Below are 26,354 nucleotides of genomic sequence, written 5' to 3' on the forward strand. Positions count from 1 at the left end.
TCTTATCGTATCACTTATCTCTCGAATTCTGCCCTCGTGATCCTGTAGTTGTTTCTCTCTCTTTTTCTCAGCCTCTTTATTTTCCATCATTTGGTCTTCTATATCGCTGATTCTCTCTTCTGCCTCATTTATCCTAGCATTTAGTGCCCCCATTTTTGATTGCACCTCATCAATAGCCTTTTTGATTTCGATTTGGTTAGATTTTAGTTCTTTTATTTCTCCAGAAAGGGTTTCTCTAATAACTTCCACGCTTTTTTCAAGCCCAGCTAGTATCTTTAAAGTCATGATTCTGAACTCTAGGTCCGACATCGTACTAATGTCCGTATTGAGTAGGTCCCTGGCTGACGGTACTACCTCTTGTTCTTTTTGCTGAGGTGATTTCTTTCGTCTTGTCATTTTGTCCAGAGGAGAATAGATGAATGAGAGAACAAAATGCTAACAGGTTTACAACGTCCCCAGCAAATATACTGTATACAAATCAGAAAAGACCTGAAACCAGGGGAAAAGAAAGAGAAAGATAGAAAAAAGAAAGAGAAAAAGAAAAAAAAAAAGAAAAAAAAGATAAAAACAAAAACAAAACAATACAAAAAAGGCAGAATATGATCAAATATGATCAGGCTAGTGCATAGATCAGTGCCACACACTAGATTTTGGGCGTATTTTGGTCTGTTAGAAAAAAGTGCCTCCTAAAATTTTAAAGGAAGACAGACTTATATGTACAAAATAAGGGTTGATACAATGAAGGGATGGAAGATGACTGTAAAGATGAAAATTATAAAAGATTTTATAAAAGGACTTGGTAAGATAAGTTGTTTGAAAAAAGAAAGAAGATTTAAGAAAAAAAAAAGGGAAAAGGGAGAGAATGTGATCAGGCAGGAGACTAGAACAAAGCCATACACTAGTGATTTAGGGTATATTTTGATCTGTTAGAAGAAACTGTACCTCAAAATTTTAAAGAGAGAACAACTTATATATATATGCCAAAAATAAGGGTAACTACTCTGAAGGGATAAAATATGACTCTAAAAATGAAAAATAAAAAATGTTTTTTTTTAAAAAAGGGATTTATAAGATGTTGGTTGAAAAAGGGAAAAAGAAAAATAAAAAAAACAGTCAACAAAAATTAACTTTGATGAAATAATGAATCATGGTAAAAAAAAAAAAAAAAGCCATGAATCTATGTGCAGTATTCCCCTAGCGCTGGAGTTCTCCCATTCTCATTGATCGATCCACTTGGTCTTGGCTTGCTGGCTGTTTGGGCTGATCTTCTGGGGGAGGGGCCTGTTGCTGTGGTTTCCAAATGTCTTTGCCGGAGGCGGAATTGCCCCGCCCTTGTCGGTCCGGGCTAAGGAAGCTGCTCCGGTTTGCTCTCAGGAGCTTTTGTTCCCTGCAAGCTCTCGGTACAGCCTTGGAGGACCAGGGCAGAAATGGTGGCCTCCCAATCTCCGCCCGGAGGAGCTGAGAACTCGGGGCCCCGCTCCTCAGTGTGCCCCCAGGGAAAAGCAGTCACTTCCGTGTCCCCGGTCTCCGGCCGCACTCCGTGCTCACCCGGCCTGTGATCGAGCGTTGCTATCTCTGGCACCCGACCCCGTGTGGAGTCTCCAAACCCAGCAGATCCCTGCAGTGCGTTCCCGCACCGCTCCTCCCCGGGAAGGAAGGGGAGTCTCCCCGGATCTGCTGCTTGTTGGGTCCCTGCTGGGGGAGCCGTGCCCCAACTGGGCCGCAGATCAGTTTATGGCAACCCCAAGCTGAGAGCCCGCGACTCTGCTCCGTCTCTGCAGCCGGCTTCCCCGCTCTGATACCTGGGAGCTCTGGCACACTCAGTCACCCCCGGTCTCTCTGTGACCCCAAGGGTCCTGAGACCACACTGTCCCGGGAGGATTCCACCCCCCGCTTAGCCACTGCAGCGACGTCCCTCCGCCGAGCCAACTTCTAAAAGGTCCGATTTTGTGCTCCGCGGCTCTATCACTTGCCAGAAGCAGCCGGCGGAGGCCCCTCCCCTGCCGTCTATCCTCCCGAATATCGCCTCGGATTCACTTCTCCGCACGCCCTACCTTCCAGTAAGTGGTCGCTTCTCTGTTCAGAGAGTTGTTGCTACTCTCCTGTTCGATCTCCTGTTGAGTTCGTAGGTGTTCAGAATGGTTTGATCCCTATTCAGCTGAATTCCTGAGACCAGACGAAATCTAGGTCTCCTACTCCTCCGCCATCTTGCTCCGCCCGCCAGAAGCCAAAAGTCTTTAAGTGAATTTTTTATTAATGACTTTAAAACCCCAACATATAGTGAAACATTTTTTGATTCATTTAAAAGACGAAATTCTTCAGTATTAAGTTTAGTGTAGTATATCTAATGCTTTACATTCTTTGATAATCTGTTATGTGAATAAAATCAATTTATAATACTCTATTAAACACAGTATTGGATTAACCAGAATATCCTATTCTTCAACAGCAATGGATTACCAAGGACAAGTGGTCACATCAAACTTTTTTCAGTAAATTTAAATAAAGTAATTCATTTCCTTTTCCACCCAAATAGTATATTAATAATGATGATGTTGATTATGATGACGATGATACTGATATAAAACTAACACTTAAGGCACTCTTCTAAGAGTTTTATATATATCCACTCATTTATTCTCCAGAATTTCCTTGAGGTAGATCTTATTAGCATCCCTGTTTTACAGATGAAAAAATGAAGCACAAAGTTTTTACTTGCCTTGCCTGGGGTCACACATTTAATAAGTGGCAGAGATGAAATGTGAACTTATTTAATGACTCCAAATTAGTGTGAAAGAGATTATAAAAGCCACGTTTTTGAGTCTGATTTATTGCTTCCTAGCCACCTGGCATTCAGCAAGTTATTGAGTCTTTTTCTATTTATTTTCATCTGTTAAGTGGCTATAATAATTAAACTAAATTGTGATTGTGTTTTGTTTTAAATGAAATGTGATTATATTTGTGTCTGTGTGTATAAAGAAAACCAAAATACCAGATCCCATATTCAATAAATAGTATATATTTTTCAAATTAGGGCTTGACCATAACAGTGCTTTTTATTTTCTTATTTTATTTTCTTATTTTTAGTCTGATATATTCTACTAAAAATTTGTCTCCATAACACATAAAAGCAGGAATAATGAAAAGAAAAAAAAATGAATAAGCAAGTAAGATTGATACTCTGACCTTATATTCCTTTTAGTATTATGGTGCCCAGGTTATGTCTCCATTAAGCAAATAGTTTAGCTGTTTCAATTTGCAGCAACTCATATATTTAACTTTTATAGTGCTATTAATGAACTGTAAGGATAAAATTTGCATTCAAACACCTGAGATTTTCAAATAGTTTCCAGAAATTAGGTCAAAGTCACCAGGGAACAATTTATGAAAATGCTTCTAAGCTCTTAAAGGTCTTCAGCACAGATTCAGTCTAAACTTGTAAGTTCCATCAGGAAAAAAATATTAGAAATTTTGTTTTTTGGTAAAAGACACTGTGTGTGTGTGTATTTGTATGTGTGGAAAGAAAGAGAAAGAGAAATAGAGGTAAGGAAGAGGGAAATGAGGAAAGTATACATGTTGATATCATGTATGTATTCATTACTTGGTTAACAGATAATCTTTTCTTGATAAGTAGCTTTTATTAAATTTATCCACAGTTTTTATTTCCTTGCTCTATGTGTTTTCCCTTGTTCTATGTTGAATATGTAACTGCATTGATCACTTGCCCTGAACATTGTTTGCTAAATATTTTATTTGTTATATTTTGAGGAGAGGAATTTGTACTTTTCCCAACTCTGCAGTTTTGGTTTCCCAAGAGCATAGCCTATATATTCCCTATTATCTCTACTACTTCATTCCAATTCCAGATTTTGTCAACAAATTATTACCTAATCAATTTTATAGATTTAATTGATAAGCTTAAACACATGTAAGATTTTTTCCTTTAAAATAAATTAAATGCTGTATTTTGGTAGTGGATAACAATGCCAGGTAATTTTACCCCTACTATACTAAATTTAATTAAGCAAACTTAGTAAACCAAAATGATAAATCAAAAATTTCCTCAAATAAAAAACTCCCTTACTGTATGTAAAACGTAATTTAATTTTCAAAAATTCATGATATGCACAATTCTTCAGGGAAATACTCATTGCAAATGTGAATCCCACCCATACTTGTTAATTAAGTTCTTCTACAAATAAATTGCGGTAAACTCTGATAACCTTAGAAAGAGGAGTTGTGATAATTTTTAGACTTTTAAAAATTCAAAAATGTATAAAAAGCAGAAGGCAGTTTTTATATCTGTTGTTAAGTACAAAACCCATGTTTTCCCACCAAAACCTTTAAACATAGAATGCCATAACTATTTGAAAATCAAATTTCTGGCTGCTTTTCAAAAGTTTTATGTTCCTTCCAATACATCAGAGGTTTATATTTTTAAAAGACATGTTTTTGGTAGTAAGCTGGAGGAGACAAAATAGTATGCAAAATTACTTACACCTGCAGTTATTGGTCTCAATAGCAAAATCAAGTGGCCATTTAGTTCACCATTCAATCTTTAGCTGCATTTTAAGAATAGCAGGTGCAACTATTACACAGCTTGAACCCAGAATGCAGAAGATGCATTCTGGGTTCAAGCTGTGGATTGGAGTAAAAACCACAAAATCTCCCCAGTGTAACTTTAGCAAATTTTATTCCTCTGGTCAAAGTACTGCAACCTTTCCAATTTCTTTTACCTCACTTCACTACTCCCCACTATCCTGTACAAATAATTATGCTAACAAATGTATTAATATAAAAAATAAATACATTAGGCAACCATATTAAATACCAAACAACTCTTATCAAGCATCCCCTAGACAATTGTAAATTTTGGAGACTGCTTACTTTTAATGTTATACCATAATAGGGTGCCTAGAATTGCCATATTTCTGAAGATTCTTTTATAATCAAAGTAATGTCATCATTAGCTACTACTTCCTGTCTTTTCTGTAGTTCTTTTTAAGTTATTTTTGAGAAGCTAATCCATGCACATAATACAAAAGATAGTCTTTTACTATCAGTTTTCTTTTTCAGAGGCAACTATTTTTATCCATTTCTTTTGTAAAATAGTTTTACAGAAGAAGTGTATCTATGGATAGCTCATTTTTAAGAAATATTCCTTTGCCTATTACTTTTTATCCTATATATTGTTTTATATTGTTACCTTATATATTGTTTTATATTGTTTAATATAGAATTACCTCATTCTTTTCAACAACTACATAGCTTACATTGTGCTAAGGTACCAGAATTTATTTGACCCATCCTGATCAATGAATTTGTTTTCAGTCTCATGCTGCTATAAAAATGCTGTAGTGAATATCATTATATATTTTACATATGTGTGAGTATATGTGGAAGATATATCCCTAGAAATGTATGTGCTGGGTCTTGGGACATATGTACCTTTAACTTTAGTATATAATGACAGCATTTTCCAGAGAGATGTGCCAATTTATATTTCCATCAGCAGCATGAAGAGTTCTTCTACATCTTTTTTTAATTTATTTAAATTCAATTAGTCAAGGTATAGTACATCATTCAGTTTTGATAAAATGTTCAATGATCCATCAATTCAGTATAACACCCAGTGCTCATCCCATCACGTGCCTTCCTTAATGCCCATCACCCAGTTACCACATCCCCCCATGCACCTCCCTTTCTGCAACCTTCAGTTTGTTTCCTGGAGTCAAGAGTCTCATATGGTTTGTCTTCCTCTCTGATTTCTTCCCATTCAGTTTTCTCCCCCTACCCCTATTGTCCTCTGCACTATTCCTTATGTTCCACATATGAGTGAAACCATATGATAATTCTTCTCTGTTTGACTTACTTCACTTAGCATAATACCCTCTGGTTCCATCCATGTTGATATAAATCGTAGATATCCATTTCTGATGGTTGAGTAATATTCCCTTCTATATATGAACCACATCTTCTATCCATTCATCCACTGAAGGACATCTTGGCTCCTTCCACAGTTTGGCTATTGTGGACATTGCTACTATGAACATTGGGGTGCATGTGCTCCTTATTTTCACTACATCTGTATCTTTGGGGTAAATACCCAATAGTGCAATTGTTGAGTCATAGGGTAGCTCTATTTTTAATGTCCTGAGGGACCTCCATACTGTTTTCCAGAGTGGCTCTACCACCTTACATTCTCACCAACAGTGTAAGAGGGTTCCCTTTGCTCCACACTTTTGCCAACATTTGTTGCACCCTGTCTTGTTAATTTTAGCCATTCTGACTGGTGTAAGGTGGTATCTCATTGTGGTTTTGATTTGTATTTCCTTGATGGCAAGTGATGTGGAGCATTTTTTCATGTGTCTGTTGTTCATTTGTATGTCTTCTTTGGAGAAGTGTCTGTTCATGTCTTCTGCCCATTTCTTGTTCTTCCAAACATGGCCTTGTCATCATTGCTCCAGATACGAGCCCTCGTGGCTGCAATATTAAAGAAGAAGTTGAGAGCTGGGACTTTGGCACTGGTGCTGGGTTTTATGTGGATGCCACTGAAGATCCTTGGAAAACTAACTACAGAATGTACTCTTACGTAACTGAGGAGCTTCCCCAACTCATAAATGCCAATTTTCCAGTGGACCCCCAAAGGATGTCTATTTTTGGCCACTCCATGGGAGGCTATGGAGCTCTGATTTGTGCTTTGAAGAATCCTGGAAAGTACAAATCTGTGTCGGCATTTGCTCCCATTTGCAACCCAGTGCTCTGTCCTTGGGGCAAAAAAGCCTTTAGTGGATATTTGGGAACAGATCAAAGTAAATGGAAGGCTTATGATGCTACCCATCTTGTGAAGTCCTACCCAGGTTCTCAGCTGGACGTACTAATTGATCAAGGGAAAGATGACAGGTCAATGGCCTTCTTTACTAACTGAAGAAACCCAAAATGTACATTTATGGAAATCATATAGCTCTCCTAATTTCTGAAAAATTATTAAAGGCTCCTGAAACATATATAAATGCTTAATTACTGTCTTGCTACCCAAATTTATGACCAATCAGACTTATGTTGTTCAATTAGTAGGAATAAGAACTATTAAAAATACCACCAGACTTCTTTCCACTGAAGGAAGATGGGACTCATTAGCCAAAGATTTTTATTGGACTCCAATATCTACTGACATTTGCAAATTCAAGCAAATATATGGATATGCCCTAAACAACAATGGAACTCTAAATTCACTCCAACTCAGCCTATAACAGCTACACCTACACAAACTAACATATGGTATATGGGAAAAGGAAGATTTTTTTTGGAAAGTATTGCAAAACATTCCTGTAATCTCCTTAGTATATTTTTATTTAATTAAATTATTTATTTCCTAAATTTATTATTAGGGGCTTTTTTGGTTATCTATTCCTTTATTGATGGGTAGATAGGTTGTTTTCAGGGTTTTGACTATTATGACAAAAATCAGCTGTAGGTATTTTTTTTTTATGTTCAGTTAGCCACTGTATAAGACATCATTTGTTTTTGATGTAGTGTTCAACGATTCATTCGTTACATATAACACCCAGTGCACATCACAACATGTACCCTCCTTAACACCCATCACCCTGTTACCTCTTCCCCCAACCCACTTCCCTTCTGAGACCCTCAGTTCATTTCCCCGGGTCCATAGTCTCTCATGGTTCATCTCCCTCTCTGATTTCTCCGCCTTCAGATTTCCCTCCCTTTCCCTGTAGTCCTCCGTGCTTATGTTCCACATATGAGTGAAACCATATGATAATGGTCTTTCTCTGCTTGACTTACTTCACTTAGCATAATACCCTCCAGTTCCATCCATGTCGATGCAAATGGTGGGTATTCATTCTTTCTGATGGCTGAGTAATATCCCATTCTATATATATACCACATCTTCTTTATCCATTCATCTGTTGAAAGGCCTCTTGATTCCTTCCACAATTTGTATGTTGTGCACATTGCTGCTATGAACATTGGGGTTTGTGTGCCCCTTCTTTTCACTACATCTGTATCTTTGGGGTAAATACCCAAATAATGCAATTGCTGGGTCAGAGAGTATCTCTATTTGTAACATGTTGAGGAACCTCCATACTGTTTTCCAAAGTGACTGTGCCAGCTTGCATTCCCACCAATGGTGTAAGAGGGTTCCCCTTTATCCACATCCTCAGCAACATTTGTTGTTTTTTTTGTCTTGTTAATTTTTTGCCATTCTAACTGGTGTGAGGTGGTATCTCATTACAGTTCTGATTTGTATTTCCCTGATGGCTAATGATGTTCAGCATTTTTTCCTATGTCTGTTAGCCATTTGTATGTATTCTTTGGAGAAGTGTCCGTTCATGTCTTCTGCCCATTTTTTGACTGGGTTATTTGTTTTATGAGTGTTGAGTTTGAGAAGCTCTTAAATATCTTGGATACCAGCCCTTTATCTGTAGTGTCATTTTCAAATATCATCTCCCATTCTGTGAGTTGCCTCTTAGTTTTGTTGACTGTCTCCTATGCTGTGCAGAAGCTTTTTATCTTGATGAAGTCCCAAAAGTTCAGTTTTGCTTTTGTTTCCCTTGCCTTTGGAGACGTGTCTTGAAAGAATTTGCTGTGGCCGATGTGGAAGAGGTTACTGCCTATCTTCTCCTCTAGGATTTTGAAGGATTCCTGTCTCACATTAAGGTCTTTCATCCATTTTGAGTTTATCTTTGTGTATGGTGTAAGAAAATGTTCCAGTTTCATTCTTCTGCATGTGGCTGTCCAATTTTCCCTGCACCACTTATTGAAGAGACTGTCTTTTTTCCATTGGATATTTTTTCCTGATTTGTCGAGAATTAGTTGACCGTAGAGTAGAGGGTTCATTTCTGTAGTCTCTGTTCTGTTCCATTGGTCTATGTATCTGTTTTTGTTTCAACACCATGCTGTCTTGGTGATCACAGCTTTGTAATATAACTTGAAGTCAGGCAACGTGATGCCCCCAGCTTTGTTTTCTTTTTCAATTCCCTTGGCGATTCAGGGTCTTTTCTGGTTCCATAGAAATATCAGGATTGTTTGTTCTTGCTCTTTGAAAAATGCCAATGGTATTTTAATTGGGATGGCATTGAAAGTGTACATTGCTCTCAGCAAGATAGACATTTTAACAATGTTTCTTCTTCCAATCCGTGAGCATGGAATGTTTTTCCATCTTTTTGTGTCTTCAATTTCTTTCATAAGTGTTCTGTAGTTTTGAGAGTATAGATCCTTCACCTCTTTGGTTAGGTTTATTCAGAGGTATCTTATGGTTTTTGTTGCTGTTGTGAATGGAATTGATTCCTTAATTTTTCTTGCTACAGTTACATTGTTAATGTATAGAAAAGTAACTGATATCTGTGCAGTGATTTTGTGTCCTGCCACATTGTTGAATTGCTGTATAAATTCTAGTAATTTGGGGGAAGACTTTTTGGGCTTTCCACATAAAGTATCATGTCATCTGCAAAGAGAGAGAGTTTGACTTCTTTGCCAATTTGGATGTTTTTTATTTCTTTTTGTTGTCTGATTACTGAGCCTCGAACTTCCAGCACTATTTTGAATAATAGTGGTGAGAGTGGGCATTCCTGTCATGTTCCTGACCTTAAGGGAAAAGTTCTCAGCTTTTCCCCATTAATAATGATATTTGCTGTGGACTTTTCATAGATGGATTTTATGATATTGAAGAATGTTCCCTCTATCCCTATACTCTGAATAGTTTTAATCAGGAACAGATGTTGTGTTTTGTCAAATGCATTTTGTACATCAGTTGAGAAGACTATGTGGTTCTTGTCTTTTCTTTTGTTAATGTGCTCTATCATATTGATTGATTTGTGAATGTTGAACCACCCTTGCATCCCAGGAATAAATCCCACTTGGTCATGGTGAATAACACTTTTAATATATGTTGGAACCTATTAGTTAGGATCTTGTTAAGTATTTTGGCAACCATGTTCATCAGGGATATTTATCTGTAATTCTCCTTTTTGATGGGATCTTTGCCAGGTTTTGAGATCAGGGTAATGCTGAGTTTGGAAGAGAGAGTTTGGAAGTTTCCCTTCTGTTTATATTTTTTGGAACAGCTTCAGTAGAATAGGAGTGAATTCTTCTTTAAATGTTTGCTAGAATTCCCCTGGGAAGCCATCTGGCCCTGGTCTTTTTTGAGGAGGTTTTTGGTTACTGCTTCAATTTCACTACTGGTTATTGGTCTATTCATGTTGTCTATTTCTTCTTGTTTCAGTTTTGGTAGTTCGTAAGTTTCCAGGAAAGCATCCGTTTCTTCCAGTTTGCTTAATTTGTTGGCATATAGTTACTGGTAATAATTTCTAATAGTTGTTTCTATTTCCTTGGAGTTAGTCGTGATCTCTCCCCTTTCATTCATAATTCTATTAATTTGGGTCTTTTCTCTTTTCTTTTGGATAAGTCTTGCCAGAGGTTTATCGATCTTATTAATTCTTTTAAAGAAGCAGCTCCTAGTTTTGTTGATCTGTTCTACTGTTTTCTGGGTTCTAATTTATTGCTCTCTGCTCTAATCTTTATTATTATTCTCCTGTGGTTTAGGTTTTACTTGCTGTTCTTTCTCCAGATCCCTTAGGTATAAGGTTAGCTTGTGCATTTAGGATTTTCTAATTTTCTGAGAGAGGCTTGGATAGCTATTTATCTTCCTCTTAGGACCACCTTTGCAGTATCCCATAGGTTTTGGACTGAAAGGTTTTCATTCTCATTAGTTTCCATGAATTGTTTAAGTTCTTCTTTGATTTCCTGGTTGATCCAATCATTCTTTAGCAGGATGGTCTTTAACTTCCAAGCGTTTGAATTCCTTCCGGATTTTTTCTTGTGATTGTGTTCCAGTTTCAAGGCACTGTGGTCTGCTAACATGCAGGGAAAAAATCTCAGTCTTTTGGTATTGGCTGAGACCTGATTTGTGACCTAATATGTGGTTTATTTTGGAGAAAGTTCTGTGTGTATTTGAGAAGAATGAGTATTCTGTTGTTTTAGGATGGAATGATCTGTATATATCTACAAAGTCCATCTGGTCCAATGTGTCATTCAAAGCTCTTGTTTCTTTGTTGACCTTCTGTTTAAATGATTTGTCCAATGCTGAGAGTAGAGTGTTAAAATCTCCTACTATTAATGTATTATTGTCAATCTGATTCTTTATTTTGGTTAACAGCTGGCTTATGTAGTTGGCTGCTCCTGTGTTGGGGGCATAGATATTTACTGTTGTTAGATTTTCTTGTTGGATACACCATTTAAGAATGATATGGTGTCCCTCTGGATCTCTTATTACAGACTTTGTTTTAATTCTAATTTGTCTGATATAAGAATTGCAGCCCCAGCTTTCTTTTGAGGTCTGTTGGCATGATAAATGATTCTCCATCCCCTCACTTTCAGTCTGGAGGTGTCTTTAAGTTCCAAATGAGTCTCTTGTAGATAGCATATGGATGGGTCCTGTCTTTGTATCTAATCTGCAACCTTGTGTCATTTCATGGGAGCATTTAGGCCATTCACATTGAGAGTTACTACTGAACAATATGTATTTATTGCCATCCTATTGTCTGCACAGTCCCTTTTTCTATGGATTGTCTCTGTAAATTTCTGGTCTATATTACTTTTGGGGTCTTTCTTCTTTTATAGAATCCCTCTTAATATTTCTTGCAGGGCTGGTTTGGTGGTCACATATTCTTTTACTTTCTGCCAGTCCTGGAAGCTCTTTATCTCTCCATCTGTTCTGAATGACAGCTTTGCTGGATAAAGTATTCTTGGATGCATGTTCTTCTCATTTAGTACCCTAAATATGTCTTGCCAGCCCTTTCTGGCTTGCCAGGTCTCTGTGGACAGGTCTGATGTTATTCTGATGTTCCTTCCTCAGTATGTAAGAAATCTCTTCCTCCTAGCTGCTCTCAGGGTGGCTTCCTTTGTTCTAGAATTTGTGAGTTTTACTATTATATGCCAGGGCATTGGTCTGTTATCCTTGATCTTGGGAGGATTTGTGCCTCTTGGATATGAATTCTTGTTTCATTCCCCATATTAGGGAAGTTCTCAGATACAATTTGCTCAAAAATACCTTCTAGCCCTCTCTCTCTCCCCACCCCCTCAGGGATCCCAATAATTCTGACATTGGAACGTTTCATGGCATTGTTAATCTCTCTAAGTCTATTCTCATGGATTTTAAGCGGTTAGTTCCAAGCCTCCTCCTGTTCTTTCCTTTCTATCAGTTTATCTTCTAGATCACCAATTTGTTCTTCTGCCTCATTTACCCTAGCTGTTAAGAGTATCTAGATTAGATTGGATCTCACTGATAGCATTTTTAAGTTCTGTCAGTTCAGCTCTTGTTTCTATCCTTAGAGATTCTATATTGTTGCTAATGGTTTTCTCAAGCCTAGCTATTGACTTCATAATTGTTACCCTGAAGTCTATTTCTGACATCTTGATTATATCCATATCCATTAGGTCTGTGGGAGAGACAATTGTCTCTGGTTCTCTTCTTTGTTGGGAGTTCCTCCTCCTAGTCATTCTGTTGAGGAGTGGTGTAGGGAATGTACAGAGTCCTAAATATTAACAACAATCCAGGGAAGATGCACCCTGAAAATCTGGAGTGGTTGGAAACCACCACCAAAAAAAAAATAATAATAAAATAAAAAGCCAAAATGAAACCCAGGAATAAAATTTATGAAATTAAAAGATTAAAAAAAATAAAAATTAAAAATTAAAATAAGGTGAGGGTGAGGGGAGGGAAGGCTATACCCACTCAATGTGGGCAAGGTAGTGTGTTTCATTACTTCCTGGGTGTACTTTGTTCTCTTTGTTAGAGAACACTACTTCTCAGAGTTCCAGGGAAAATAAAACTGCTACATATATAAAGGTAGTATTGAATATGGAAAAAAGGACTACATTGAAGCTTTTATCTATAAATAAACGTGTGTGTGTGTGTGTGTGTGTGTGTGTGTGTGTGTGAAAAAGAACAAGTTAAAAAGCTATTATGAAATATTATGTTAAACATCTAGTTGAAATGAAAAAAGTAAAAAGAAAAAACAGAAGAAACATGAGAAAGATTAAAAGGAAAAATATATATAGGTGGGGAAAAGTACAAGTTAAACAGCTACTATGAAATATGTTATATTAAACATGTAGTTGAAAGGAGAAAAGAGAGGAAACATGAGAAAGAATAAAAAGAAAAAAGTATAGGTGTGAAAAAGTACAAGTTAAAAAGCTACTATGAAATATGTTATATTAAATAGCTAGTTGAAATGAGAAGGTAAAAAGAAAAAACAGAGAAGAAACATGAGAAAGAATAAAGAAGAAAGAAAGAAAAAAGTTGTATCTGAGAAATACACCAGCCATGGGGCAACACCTGGAGTTCAATATACTATTTTCCCCTGGTGTTGGGGTTTTACTGTTTTATGGGGACCCTAGGGTTGTCATCTTCTTGTTCTTCCAGCTTGTCTGATGGGAGAGGGGCTTGTCGTGCTGTTTTTCAGGCAACCCTGTTTGGGCAGAGTTGCCCTGCTCCCTATCTGGGGGCTAGGCTCCATAGAAACTGATTTTTTGGGCTTTTGTTCTCTGGTGGCTTTGGTTTTTCATGCCTTTTCTGGGGGTCAGAACAAAGGAAAATGTCTGCACCCAGACCTCCGCCCCAGGGCAGGGAAGCCACAGTCTGCTCCTCTCCAAACCCTCCAGAACTCACAGTCTCCCTTTCTGTAAGTGCCACCAAAAACCACTGCCATCCATGGGCAGTGCACCCCCCCAGCAGCCCTCTCAGCGATTGACTCAGGCATCTGCCTCAGGTGTCTGCCCTTTGTGCTTCTAAAACAGTGAGCATCCCAGTCCACGGTGACTGCCCCAGTCTATGGCAGTGGTGGCGGCAGCCATCGCGGTGGCAGGCCGGGTCCACACTTGCACCCCCTTAGCTCCTGGATCCTGTTTGAGTGCAGTTATCAGGCCCTTCCAATCCCACCGCTACTGCTCTGCAAGTTATTGCTGGTCCCCCAGCACAGGACACTTTTGTGGTTCAGTGTTATATCACTTTCCAGGTGTCAGCTATGTCGGCCCCCTCCACCTTCTATTTATCTTCCAATATCCGCCCACAGATATTGGGCAGATGGTATCACAACTCCATCCTTCATACCTCAAAACCATGGATTTTCTGCTTGTGGAGATCCAGATATATATTCCTTTCCTACATCTCAGGCTGATTTTGTGAGTGTTCAGAATGGTCTGGTAGATATCCAGCTAAATTCAAGGGACCAGTTGAATCGGAGTCCCCTACTCCTCTGCCATCTTGCTCCCTCCTTTTTCTATTTTCTAGAGAAACCTTCATAGTGTACTTTGCTCATTTTAAAACTGGGTTCTTACAGGAAACAACTGAAGATGCCAAGGATGTGGAGAAAGGGGAACCCTCTTACACAGTTGTTGGGAAAGCAAACTGGTGCAGCCACTCTGGAAAACAGTATGGAAATTCCTCAAAAAGTTAAAAATAGAATTCGACCCAGTAACTGCCTTAGTAGATATTTACCCATAGGACACAAAAATACTGATTCAAGGATACATGCACCAAAATTTTTATAGCATCATTATCATTAATAACCAAATTATGGAAAAAGCTCAAATGTCTATTGACTGATGAATGGATAAAGAAGATGGTGTATATGGGGTGCCTGGGTGGTTCAGTTGGTTAAGTGACTGCCTTCAGCTCAGATCATGATCCTGGAGTCCCAGGATCAGGTCCCTCATGGGGGGTGGGCTGCTCAGCAGAGGGTCTGCTTCTGCCTCTGACCCTCCCCTCTCTCATGCTCTCTTTCTATATCTCACTCTCTCTCTCAAATAGATAAATAAAATCTTTTTTTTTAAAAGAAGATGGTGTATATATATGTATATATATAATGGAATGTTTTTCCACAATCAGAAAGAATGAAATATTGCCATTTGCAACAATGTGGATGGAACTAGAGTGTATTATGCTAAGCAAAGTAAGTCAGAGAAAGATAAATATCATATGATTTCATTCATATGTGGAATTTAAGAAACAAAACAAATGAACATAGGGAAAGGGGAAAAAAAGACAGAGAAGCCAACCATAAGAGATTCTTAATTATAGAGAACAAACTGAAGGTTGATGGAGGGGAGGTGGGCGGGGGGTGGGTTACATGGGTAATGGGTATTAAGGAGGCCCCCTTGTTTGTTGAGCACTGGATGTTACATGTAATTGATGAATCACTAAATTCTACTCCTGGAACAAATATTACACTATATGTTACCTAAATAGAAATTAAATAAAAAATTGGAACAAAATTGCGTTATTTTTTAAAAGATTTTATGTATTTATTTGAGAGAGAGAGAACAAGCGGTGGGGAGAAGCAGAGGGAGAAAGAGAGAGAGAGAGAGAATCAGACTCTCTGCTGGGCAGGAAGCCCGATGTGGGGCTTGATTCCAGGTCCCAGAAATCATGAACTGAGCCAAAAGCAGATGTTTAACTGACTGAGCCACCCAGCCACCCTAAAACTGGGTTATTTTTGTTGACTTTTATTAATTTATGAACCGTATAAAGTAACTGCCTTATAAGATATATGGCTTGCAAATTTTTTTCCAATTCTGTGAGTTGCCTTTTCACTTTCTTGATAGTGTTTTTTCATGCACAAAGACTTTTAACCTTGATGAAGTCCAATTTACTTATTTTTCCTTTTGATGTTTGTACTTTGGCAATAGTATTTAAGAAACTGTTACCTACTGCAACGTAATGAAGGATTACAAGTATTTTTGCTTCTAAGAGTTTTACAGTTTTAATTCTTATTATTTAGGTCTTTGATCTATTTTGTGTGTGTATATATATATATATATATATATATATATATATATATATATATATATATATATGGTAAAGGTCCAAATTTATTATGGACACTTAATTCTGTTGCACTGATCTATATGTCTACCCATATTCCAGTGCCAAACTGGTTTGATTATTGTAGCTTTGCAGTACATTTTGAAATTAGGAATTATAAGTATTCCCACTAGTTCCTTCTTTTTCAAGGTTGTTTTCACTATTCAAAGTGCATTGATATTTTATATAAATTTTAGGATGATCTATTTCACTACTTCTAAAAAGAAAAAGAAAGCAGTTGGTACATTGATAGGGATTGCATTGAATCCATAGATTCCCTGTAACTATATTAAGTCTTCCAAACCATGAACATGGTAGGTCTTTACACTTACTTATGTCTCAACACAATTGATTTGTGTGTATTGATCTTGTTTGCTGTAAATTTGCTGAACTTCGCTATTTGCTCACATAGTATATTGTGGATTTCTTGGAGTTTTCTACATAAAAAATTTTATCATCAGTGAACAATAGTTTTAATTCATTATTCATCTGAATGTCTTCTATTGTTGTTGTTTTTTCTTGACTAATTATCCTGGCAAGATCTTCCAATATAATGGTGACTAGAAGTGGCAAGAGTGGATATCTTTCTCTTGTTCCTTATCTTAAGGGGGAATCTTTCATCTCAAAAAAATAATTTTAGTTTTGGTAAAACAATAACATATATTTTTATATTTTACCATCTTAGCATTTTTAAAGTGTATAATTTAGTAACATTAAGTATATTCACATTGTTGTGTAACAGATCTCGAAGTTTTCATCTTGCAAAACTGAAAATCTATACCCATTGAACAATTCCCCATTTCCCACTCCTCCTGATCCCTGAAAACCACTAATTTGCTTTCTGTTTCTATAAATTTGACTAATTGACATATCTCATTTAAATGGAGTCATACAGTCTGTTTTTCTGTGACAGACTTATTCCATTTAGCATAATGTCCTCAACATTTATCCATGTTGTAGCATGTGATAAGATTCCCTTATTTTAGAGGCTGAATAATATGCCATTGTACATATATAACACATTTTCATTATCCATTTACCTATTGATGTGTCACTTGGAATGCTCTATATATGTATGCTAGGTCCATTTTGTCTATAATGTTGTTCAAATTCCCTGTTTCCTATTGATTCTCTGTCTGGATGATCTATCCTTTGTTGAGAGTGGAGTATTAAAGTCCCCAACTATTATTGTATTGCTATTTATATCTCCTTGTAATTCTGTTTAGGATTTGCTTTATACATTTAGGTGTTGCAGTGTTGGGTGCATAAATATTTACACTTTTGTATATCTTCTTGATGAATTCACACCTTTATCATTATATAATGGCCTTCCCTGTCTTTTTTGACAATTTGTAGTTTAAAGTCTATTTTGTCTGATGTAAATATAACAACCCCTTCTTTCTAGTAGGATAGAGAATCATATAGACAGATAGTTTGTGTTAAGTAACTGTCAACTTATATTTTATCTAAATCAATGTTGAATTTTATTAGATCCTTTTTCAACAATTATGGTTATGTTTGTGATTTTTGTCACTTTTTTCCTTATATAATTCATATTAGTAGAATTCCTATCACTGATTTGTTGTTACCTCTCTGCCATGAATCATTTTTGGGCATATATGTTAAATCTTTGTAACATGCTTCTGTTTAGTAATAGTTATGATTTAGCAGTTAAAACAGGCTATAACCTTAATTTGTTATTTTTCTCAGGTTTTTATATTAATGTTATAATTATAAAAGTATTTGAAGGATTTTCTTCTTTTTCTATTTGCTATGGTAGTTTATATAGCATGATGGTTATATTTTTTAAAAGGTTTGGTAGAATTCTGCTGTGAAATCATGCAGGCCTGAGGCTTTTCGGCAGGCTGTGATGAGGGAGAATGTATTTTATTAAAAATTTTTTTTCTTCTATGGAAATTGGACTTTTAAAAGTTTTTATCTATTCTGAGTTCAGTTTTGGTCATTTCTATTTTCCTAGAAATGAATTCAGATCATTCGGATTTTCAAATGTATCTGTAAACAGTTGACAGAGGTAGCTAGTTATGATAGTTTTTCTTTGTTCAGGTGTTTTAACATTCTGTCTGTTTTGTATAGTTAATGCTTTCTACTTTTTTTCATTCATTAAATGAGGTAATTTCTAGTATATTTTTGCACATACCAAAAATTGAATTCATTTATTAGTTCTGCTATTTTCCAGTTCATCAATTAATTAATTGCTCTCTTTTGATTTTTTTGTTTGTTTCTATGTTTTTGTTCCTGTTGTTAATCTATCACATTGATTTGAATAGTTCTTACAGGATTTGTTTCCATTCTTTTTTTTTTCCCTCCAGTTTGACAACATGTGGGCCTAGCCTCATGTTGCAATCAGTCCATGTTTTCCCAAATGAGCCTCTTGTTTCAGATCTCTGTTTTATTCCTTTAGTATATATATCTATCCCTGAGCCAATACACACCATTTCAATTCCTTTATTGTGAAACAAAACTTTATCTAAAGAAGCATGCTTTTATTCTTTATTCTTGTCAACATTTTTGCTATATTTAAGTTCTGTAAATTTTAGAATCACCACTTCAAATTCCAAGAAAAACTTAGGATTTAAATTGTAAATACAGTTGACCGTTGAACAATGAAGGGTTAGAAGCACCAATTCCTGCACAGTCAAAAATCTGTGTATAACTTTTGATTCCCCAAAACCTTAACTACTAATAGCTTACTGTTGACCTGAAGACTTACCAAAAACATAAACAACTAACACATATTTTGTATATTACATGTATTTTACACTGTATTCTTACAATAAAGTTAGCTAGAGGAAAAAAAAATCTTATTAAGAAAATGCTAAGAGGGGTGCCTGGGTGGCACAGTCATTTAAACTTCTGACTCTTGCTTTCAGCTCAGGTCATGATCTCCATTGTGAGATCAAGCCCTGAGTCGGGCTCCACACACTCAGTGTGGAGTCTTTTAGATTCTCCCTCTCTCCCTCCCACTTGTGCTCTCTCTCTCTCTCTCTCAGATAAATAGAGAAATCTTTTAAAAAATCCTAAGAGAAAATATATTTACAGTACTGTATGTACATTTATTGGGAAAAAAAAAATCCATGTATAGGCAGACTGACTAGGCCAGGCTAAGACAGGGGTGATGGCAGTGAAACTAGTCCCAGGATGGTGATGCCCCACAGCCTGGTGGCCTCTGCTTAAAAATGTCAGCTGCAAGGCAGGTCAATGGGCAGCAACAGCAGCCTGGGGACAGAGTAGAGCTACCTCATCTGCTAAGATTTGTACCACCAGCCAGTGAGCATCAACATCTCCAGCTGCAAGTGTGTGTGTTGGCTTCTGGGTGGACAGAGGGCCAAACCACTGCCACGTGGAAGGGTCTGCTCCCAGCTCTAGAGTGGCCTGAGGCCCAGGACCATCCTAGCATAGACCTGAAGCCTGGCACACAGAAGACTCAAGAGGCTGGGACACCAAGCCTGCAGGTCTCCCTGCACAGTGTCATCCCTGCTCTCTTGGCATGTCTCTCCACTTCAGCCCAGCCTCTTGCCCACCAGCCCTGGGCACTTGACCCCACTACCCTGTTGGCATGTGGAACAAGGAGACCTGCAGCCCAGCCCTGTCTTGAGACTACAGGGGCTGCTGAGAGCCTAAGCAAGCCTCCAGGATTCTCAAAGGGCAGCAGGTACAACCTCTGTGCCAGTTGCCTTCAATTAAATCTTGTGAAGATTGGGGTGAGCAGTTGTAAATAAATGCCTTGTAATTTTTGCTGTCAACTCTTTAAAATAATCCACATATATGTGGACCCATGAACTTTGAAACTATGTTGTTCAAGGGTCAGCTGTACATTAACATTTGAATAATTGATTTTTAAAAGAGACTGTAGATCTATTCAGGTTTTTAATTTCTTTCTGAGTTGTTTTTTTGAAGCAAAACACTTGCCTAAATAAATCCTCAGAGTATATGTCCCTAATTGGTATACTGAGAAACATAAGGTGATTTTATTAAAAAAAATAATTTTTTGAAAAAAATAAATTTGTGTGACAATTTTGAAAATTGGACTATTTTTCCGTTAGTTTTATTGAGATATAATTGACATACAAGTATTGTATTAGTTTAAGCTGTATAGCATACTGACAACTTTCATATATAGTGAAATAATTACCACAATAAGTTTAGTTAGCATTTATCATCTCACATAGATACAAAAGAAAAAGAAAAGTATATCTTTTCCTTGTGATGAGAAATTTTAGGATCTACTATTTTTAAATTATTTTTATTTGAATTCAAATTAGTTAACATATAGTGTAGTATTGGCTTCAGGAGTAGAATTTAGTAGAATTAATTCATCACATATATAACACCCAGTGCTCATCCCAACAAGTGCCCTCCTTAATGCCCATCATCCATTTAGCCCATCCCCCCACTCCTCCCCTCCAGCAACCCTGTTTGTTCTCTATATTTAAGAGTCTCTTATGGTTTGCCTCCCTTTCTGTTTTTATCTTATTTTTCCTACCATTCCCCCATGATCATATTTGGCTTCTTAAATTTCACATATGAGTGAAATTATATACTTGTCTTTTTCTGACTGACTTATTTTGCTTAGCATAGTACACTCTAGTTCTATCCATGTTGTTGCAAATGGCAAGATATCATTCTTTTTGACTGTGTTCCATTGTGAGTGTGTGTGTATATATACCACCTCTTCTTAATCGATGGACATTGGGCTCTTTCCATAATTTGGTTATTGTTGATAGTACTGCTATAAACATTGGGGTGCATGTACTCCTTTGAATCAGAATTTTTGTAACCTTTGGATAAGTACTTAGTAGTGCAATTCCTGAGTCATAGGATAATTCTAGTTTTAACTTCTTAAGGACACTCCATACTGTTTTCCAGAATGGTTGCACCAGATTGCATTCACACCAACAGTGCAAAAAGGTTCCCCTTTCTCCCCATCCTTGCCAACAGCTATTGTTTCCTGAGTTTATATTTTAGCCATTCTGACAAGTGTGAGGTGGTATCTCATTGTGGTTTCGATTTGTATTTCTCTGATGCCGAGTGATGTTTAGCATCTTTTCATGTGTCTGTTAGCCATCTGCATGTCTTCTTTGAAAAACTTCTATTCATGCCTTCTGACCATTTCTGAAATGGATTATTTGTTTTCTGGGTGTTGAGTTTTATAAGTTATTTATATATTTTGGATACTAACCGTTTAGCCAATATGTCATTTGCAAATATCTTCTCCCATTCCATTGGTTGCCTTTTAGTTTTGTTGATTGTTCCCTTCACAGGGCAGGAGGTTTTTATCTTGATGAGTTCCCACTCATTCATTTTTGCTTTTGTTTCCCTTGCTTCAGGAGACGTGTCTAGTAAGAAGTTGCTGAGGCCAAGGTCAAAGAGGAGGCTGCCTGCATTCTACTCTAGAATTTTGATAGTTTCCTGTCTCACATTTATATCTTTCATCCATTTGGAATTTATTTTTGTGTACAGTGTAAGAAAGTGAATTCTTTTGAATGTAACTGTCCAGTTTTCCCAACAACATTTGTTGAAGAGTGTCTTATTTCCATTGGATATTCTTTCCTGCTTTGTCGAAGATTAGTTAGCCATACAATTGTGGGTCCATTTCTGGGTTCTCTATTCTGTTCCATTGATCTATGTGTCTGTTTTTGTGCCAGTACCATACTGTCTTGATGAATACAGCTTTGTAATATAGCTTGAAATCTGAAATTGTGATGCCTCTTGCTTTGCTTTTCTTTTTCAGTGTTACTTTGGGTATTCAGGGTCTTTTCTGGTCCCATACAAATTTTAGAATTCTTTGTTCTAGCTCTGTGAAAAAGGCTGGTGTTATTTTGATAGTGATTGCTTTGAATGTGTAGATTGCTTTAGGCAATATAAACATTTTTAAACAATATTTGTTCTTCCAATCCAAGAGTATGAGATGTTTTTCTATTTCTTCATGTCTTCTTCAGTTCCTTTCATAAGTGTTCTCTAGTGTCCAGTGTACAGTTTTTACCTCTTTAATTAGGTTTATTCCTAGGTATCTTATGGTTTTTGGTGCAATTGTAAATGGGATCAATTCTTTGATTTCTCTTTCTGCTGCTTCATTATTGGTGTATAGAGATACAACAGATTTCTGTACTTTGATTTTATATGCTGTGACTTTGCTGAATTCCTCTATGAGTTCTAGCAAGTTTTTGGTTGAGTCTTTTGTGTTTTCTACATAGACTATCATGTCATCTATGGACAGTGAAAGTTTGACTTCTTCCTTGTTGATCTGAATGCTTTTCATTTCTTTTTGTTGTCTGATTGCTGAGGCTATAACTTTCAGGACTAGTACTATATTGAACAACAGTGGTGAGAGTGGACATCCCTCTTGTGTTCCCGACCTTAGGAGAAAAGTTCTCAGTTTGCCCCCATTGAGGATGATATTAGCTGTGGGTTTTTCATATACAGCCTTTATGATGTTGGCATTTGTTCCTTCTATCCTTACTTTGTTGAAGGCTTTTATCAAGAAAGGATGCTATATCAGGTGCCTGGGTGGCTCAGTCGTTGAGTGTCTGCCTTTGGCTCAGGTCATGATCCCAGGGTCCTGGGATCGAGTCCCACATCAGGCTCCCTGCTCAGCAGGAAGCCTGTTCTCCTTCTCCCACTCCCCCTGCTTGTGCTCCTGCTCTTGCTGTGTCTCTCTCTGTCAAATAAATAAATAAAATCTTAAAAAAAAGGAAGGATGCTATATCTTGTCAAATGACTTTTCTGCATCTATTGAGGGCATTGTGTGGTTTTTATCCTTTATTTTATTAATGTGATGTATCACATTAATTGATTTGGGGAAATTTAACCACCCCGGCAGCCTAGGAATAAATACCACTTGGTCATGGTGAAAAATCCTCTTAATATACAGTTGAATTCGATATTCTGGTGTCTTGTTGAGAATTTTTGTATCCATGTTCATCAGGGGTATTGGTCTGTAATTCTCCTTTTTAGTGAGATCTTTGCCTGGTTTTGGAATCAAGATAATGTTGGCCTCATAGAAGGAGTTTGAAAGTTTTCCTTCCATTTCTATTTTTTTAACAACTTCAGAAGAATAGGTATTAATTCTTCTTTAACTGTCTGGTAGAATTCCCCTGGGAAGCCATCTGGCCCTGCACTCCTGTTTGCTGGGAGATTTTTGGTTACTGATTCAATTTCTTTGCTGGTTCTGGGTCTGTTCAAGTTTTCTATTCCCTCCTGTTTCAATTCTGGTAGTTTATATGTTTCTAGGAATTGATCCATTTCTTCCAGATTGCCCAATTTGTTGGCAAATAATTGCTCAGAATATTCTCTTATAATTGTTTGTATTTCTGCAGTGTTGTTTGTGATCTCTCCTATTTCACTCATGAATTTATTTACTTGGGTCTTTTTTTATTTTTGATAAGTTTGTTTAGGGGTTTATCAATTTTATTAATTCTTTCAAAGAACTCGATCTTAGTTTTGTTAATCTGTTCTACTGATTTTTAATTTATATATCATTTATTTTTTCTCTAATCTTAATTATTTCTCTTCTTCTGCTGGCTTTAGGCTTTACTTGCTGTTGTTTTTCTGCTCCTTTAAGTGTAAGTTTAGGTTGTGTATTTGAGACTTTTCTTGCTTCCTGAGGAAGGCCTGTATTGCTGTGTACTTCCTTCTTATGACCGCCTTTGCTACATCCCAAAGGTTTTCGACTATTGTGTTCTAATTTTCATTTGCTTCCATGTATTTTTTCTTTTTTTAATTTCCTGCTTATCCCATTCATTCCTTAGTAGGATATTCTCTAACCTCCATCTATTTGTGGTCTTTCCAAATATTTTCATGTGGTTGACTTCAAGTTTCATAGCATTATGGTCTGGAAATATGCATGGTATAATCTCAATCTTTTTGTACTGGTTGAGGCCTGATTTGTGACCCAGTATGTGATGTATTCTGGAGAATACTCCATGTACACTCAAAAAGAATGTGTATTCTGCTGCTTTAGGATGACATGTTCTGAATGTGTCTGTTAAGTCCATCTGGTCCAGTGTGTCATCCCTTGTTGATTTTTTGCTTAGATGAATTACTTTGAGTGGGGTGTTAAAGTCCCCTATTATTATTGTATTGTTATCAATGAGTTTCTTTAAGTTTGAAATTAATAGATTTATATATTTGGTGCTCCTCAGTTGGGACATAAATATTTACAGTCGTGAGATCTTCTCGTTGGATAGACCCCTTTATTATGATATAGTGCCCTTCTTCATCTTTTATTACAGTCTTTGTTTTAAAATCTAGTTTGTCTGGTATTAGTTTGGCCTCTGTGGCTTTCTTTTGATGTCTATTTGCATGATAGATGGTACTCCATCCCCTTACCTTCAATCTGAGGTGTCTTTGGATCTAAAATGATTCTTTCGTAAGCAGCATATTGATGAGTCTTTTTTGTTTGTTTGTTTGTTTTTAATCCATTCTGATACCCTATGTCTTTTGATTAAAGAACTGAGGCCATTTACATTCAGAGTTATTATTGATGAATTCAGTGCCATTGTATTATCTCTAAAGTCCCTGTTCCTGTAGATTGTCTCTGTTCCCTTATAGTCTTTGTTGCTTTTGGTCTCTCTTTCCCACTCAAAGGATTTCCTTTAGTATTTCTTGCAGAGATGGTTTTGTGTTCATGAACACCTTTAGTTTTTGCTTGTCTTGGAAATTCTATTTCTTCTTTTATTCTGAATGACAGCCTTGCTGGATAAAGTATTCTTGGCTTCATATTTTTTCCCATTTAGAACTTTGAATATATCATGCCACTCCTTTCTGGCCTGCCAAGTGTCTGTGGACAGGTCTGCAGTTATCCTTATTTGTCTACCCTTGTAGGTTAAGGACTTTTTTCCCTAGCTGCTTTCAGAGTTCTCTCTTTATCTTTGTATTTTGCAAGTTTCACTATAATATGTCTTGGTGTTGACCTGTTTTTGTTGATTTTGAGGGGAGTTCTCTGTGCCTCTTGGACTTGAATGCCTGTTTCCTTCCCCAGATTAGAGAAGTTCTCAGCTATAAATTGTTCAAAGTAAACTTCTGTCCTTTCTTCTCCACTCTTCTTCTTCTGAGACTCCTATGATATGGATATTATTGTGCTTTGTGGACTCACTGAGATCCTCAAGTTTATACTAATGATCTAATATTTTTCTCTCCCTCTTCTTTTCATCTTCATTATTTTCCATAACTCTATCTTCTATATCACCTGTTCAAGTCTCTTTTCCTCCATCCTCATTGTGATTACCTCCCATCAGTTTTGCATCTCAGTTATAGCATTTATTTTTATTTTGGACTGACAAGTATTTAGGTCTTTTATCTCTGCAAGCAGCATTTCTTTGGTGTCTTGTATGCTTCTTTCAAGCACAGATAGTATTCCTGTAACTGTTGTTCTAAATTCTTGTTTGTATATATTGTTTGTATCTTTTTCAAGCGAATCCTTAGCTGTCAGTCTTTTTGATCTTTCTTTTGGGGAGAATTCATCCATCTTGTCATTATGTCTAGGTTTTTGTCTTTTCCATATTATGAAAGTTTGTTTTCTTCTCCTGAAAGTAATACTATATTAAGCAGAGGTCATACACTGTCCATGGCCTGGTGTTTAAGGAAGTGTTTCTGTTTTATGTGGTGTGCACTCTTCTGTTGTGTTTTGGCTGCTCTTTCTCACAGGTCAGTCCTCTAAAGAGTTCCTCCTTGCTTGCAGTGAAGAGTATTTGGACCTTTACCTAGGTGTGCTTTGACATAAGCCTGGAAGGAAGAAAACAAAAAAAGAAGTCTAATCCAAAAAATGAGACAAGGAAATACACAAACAAATAAATGAACAAAAATGTATAAGCCTGATATCAAAAGAAAAAAAAAGAAATAAAAAGTAGAAAAAAATAAAATAAATATATAAGAAAGAAAAGAGAAAAAGTAAAAAAAAAAAGAAAAAAATAAATAAAGGAAACCTGATCCTATTTCTACCAGAACAGAAGCTTTGGAGTACTCTATATATAATCAGTAGATTTGGTATGTGCAGGGGGCTGTGCTGGTCTTCTGAGAGAGACGCCCACTGCACTGGCTCACAGTCAGGCCTGAACCTTGGAAAGATATCCCAGCAGGTTGCAGGGGTATAGGGTTTGGTGTAAGCAACTGCAGCCTCTACCATGGTGGAGCTGTGTTTAGCTCTGAATTCTGACCTTGCTGGTGGGCGGAGGGGGCAGTCAAAGATGGCATCACCCCACTCTGGGGAGGGGAACTCAAAGGTGCTGCTATTCAGGAGGCACTCACAGCAAAGCAAACAATCTCATCTCCTGTTTCCCAGGCCTTTATCAGATCCCTGCCCTTAATCTGTCTGTGCCTGGCTGTCTGCACACCCAGCACCTCAGTTCTCCTGTGTCTTATCTCTGGCTGGTGGCTAGGATTCAAAACTCCAAGTCTTAAAGGCAAGGTGCAGACCCACTCCCCACCCCCAGAGGAGAGACTCATGGTG

At 37.0% G+C, this 26,354-nt stretch overlaps 1 protein-coding gene across 1 annotated transcript; it reads left to right on the plus strand.

Annotated features, from left to right (window-relative positions):
• Window positions 1-6,433: 6,433 nt before the first annotated feature.
• On the plus strand, window positions 6,434-6,928 carry LOC113930506 (S-formylglutathione hydrolase-like; the record flags this gene model as incomplete). The annotated part of the gene is made up of 1 exon (XM_035725423.1): window positions 6,434-6,928. A coding segment is annotated over one exon (495 nt), but the record flags the coding sequence as incomplete, so codon positions are not given.
• Window positions 6,929-26,354: the final 19,426 nt, after the last annotated feature.

Source organism: Zalophus californianus, chromosome X (assembly GCF_009762305.2).
Source record: "Zalophus californianus isolate mZalCal1 chromosome X, mZalCal1.pri.v2, whole genome shotgun sequence".
Lineage (NCBI taxonomy): Eukaryota > Metazoa > Chordata > Mammalia > Carnivora > Otariidae > Zalophus > Zalophus californianus.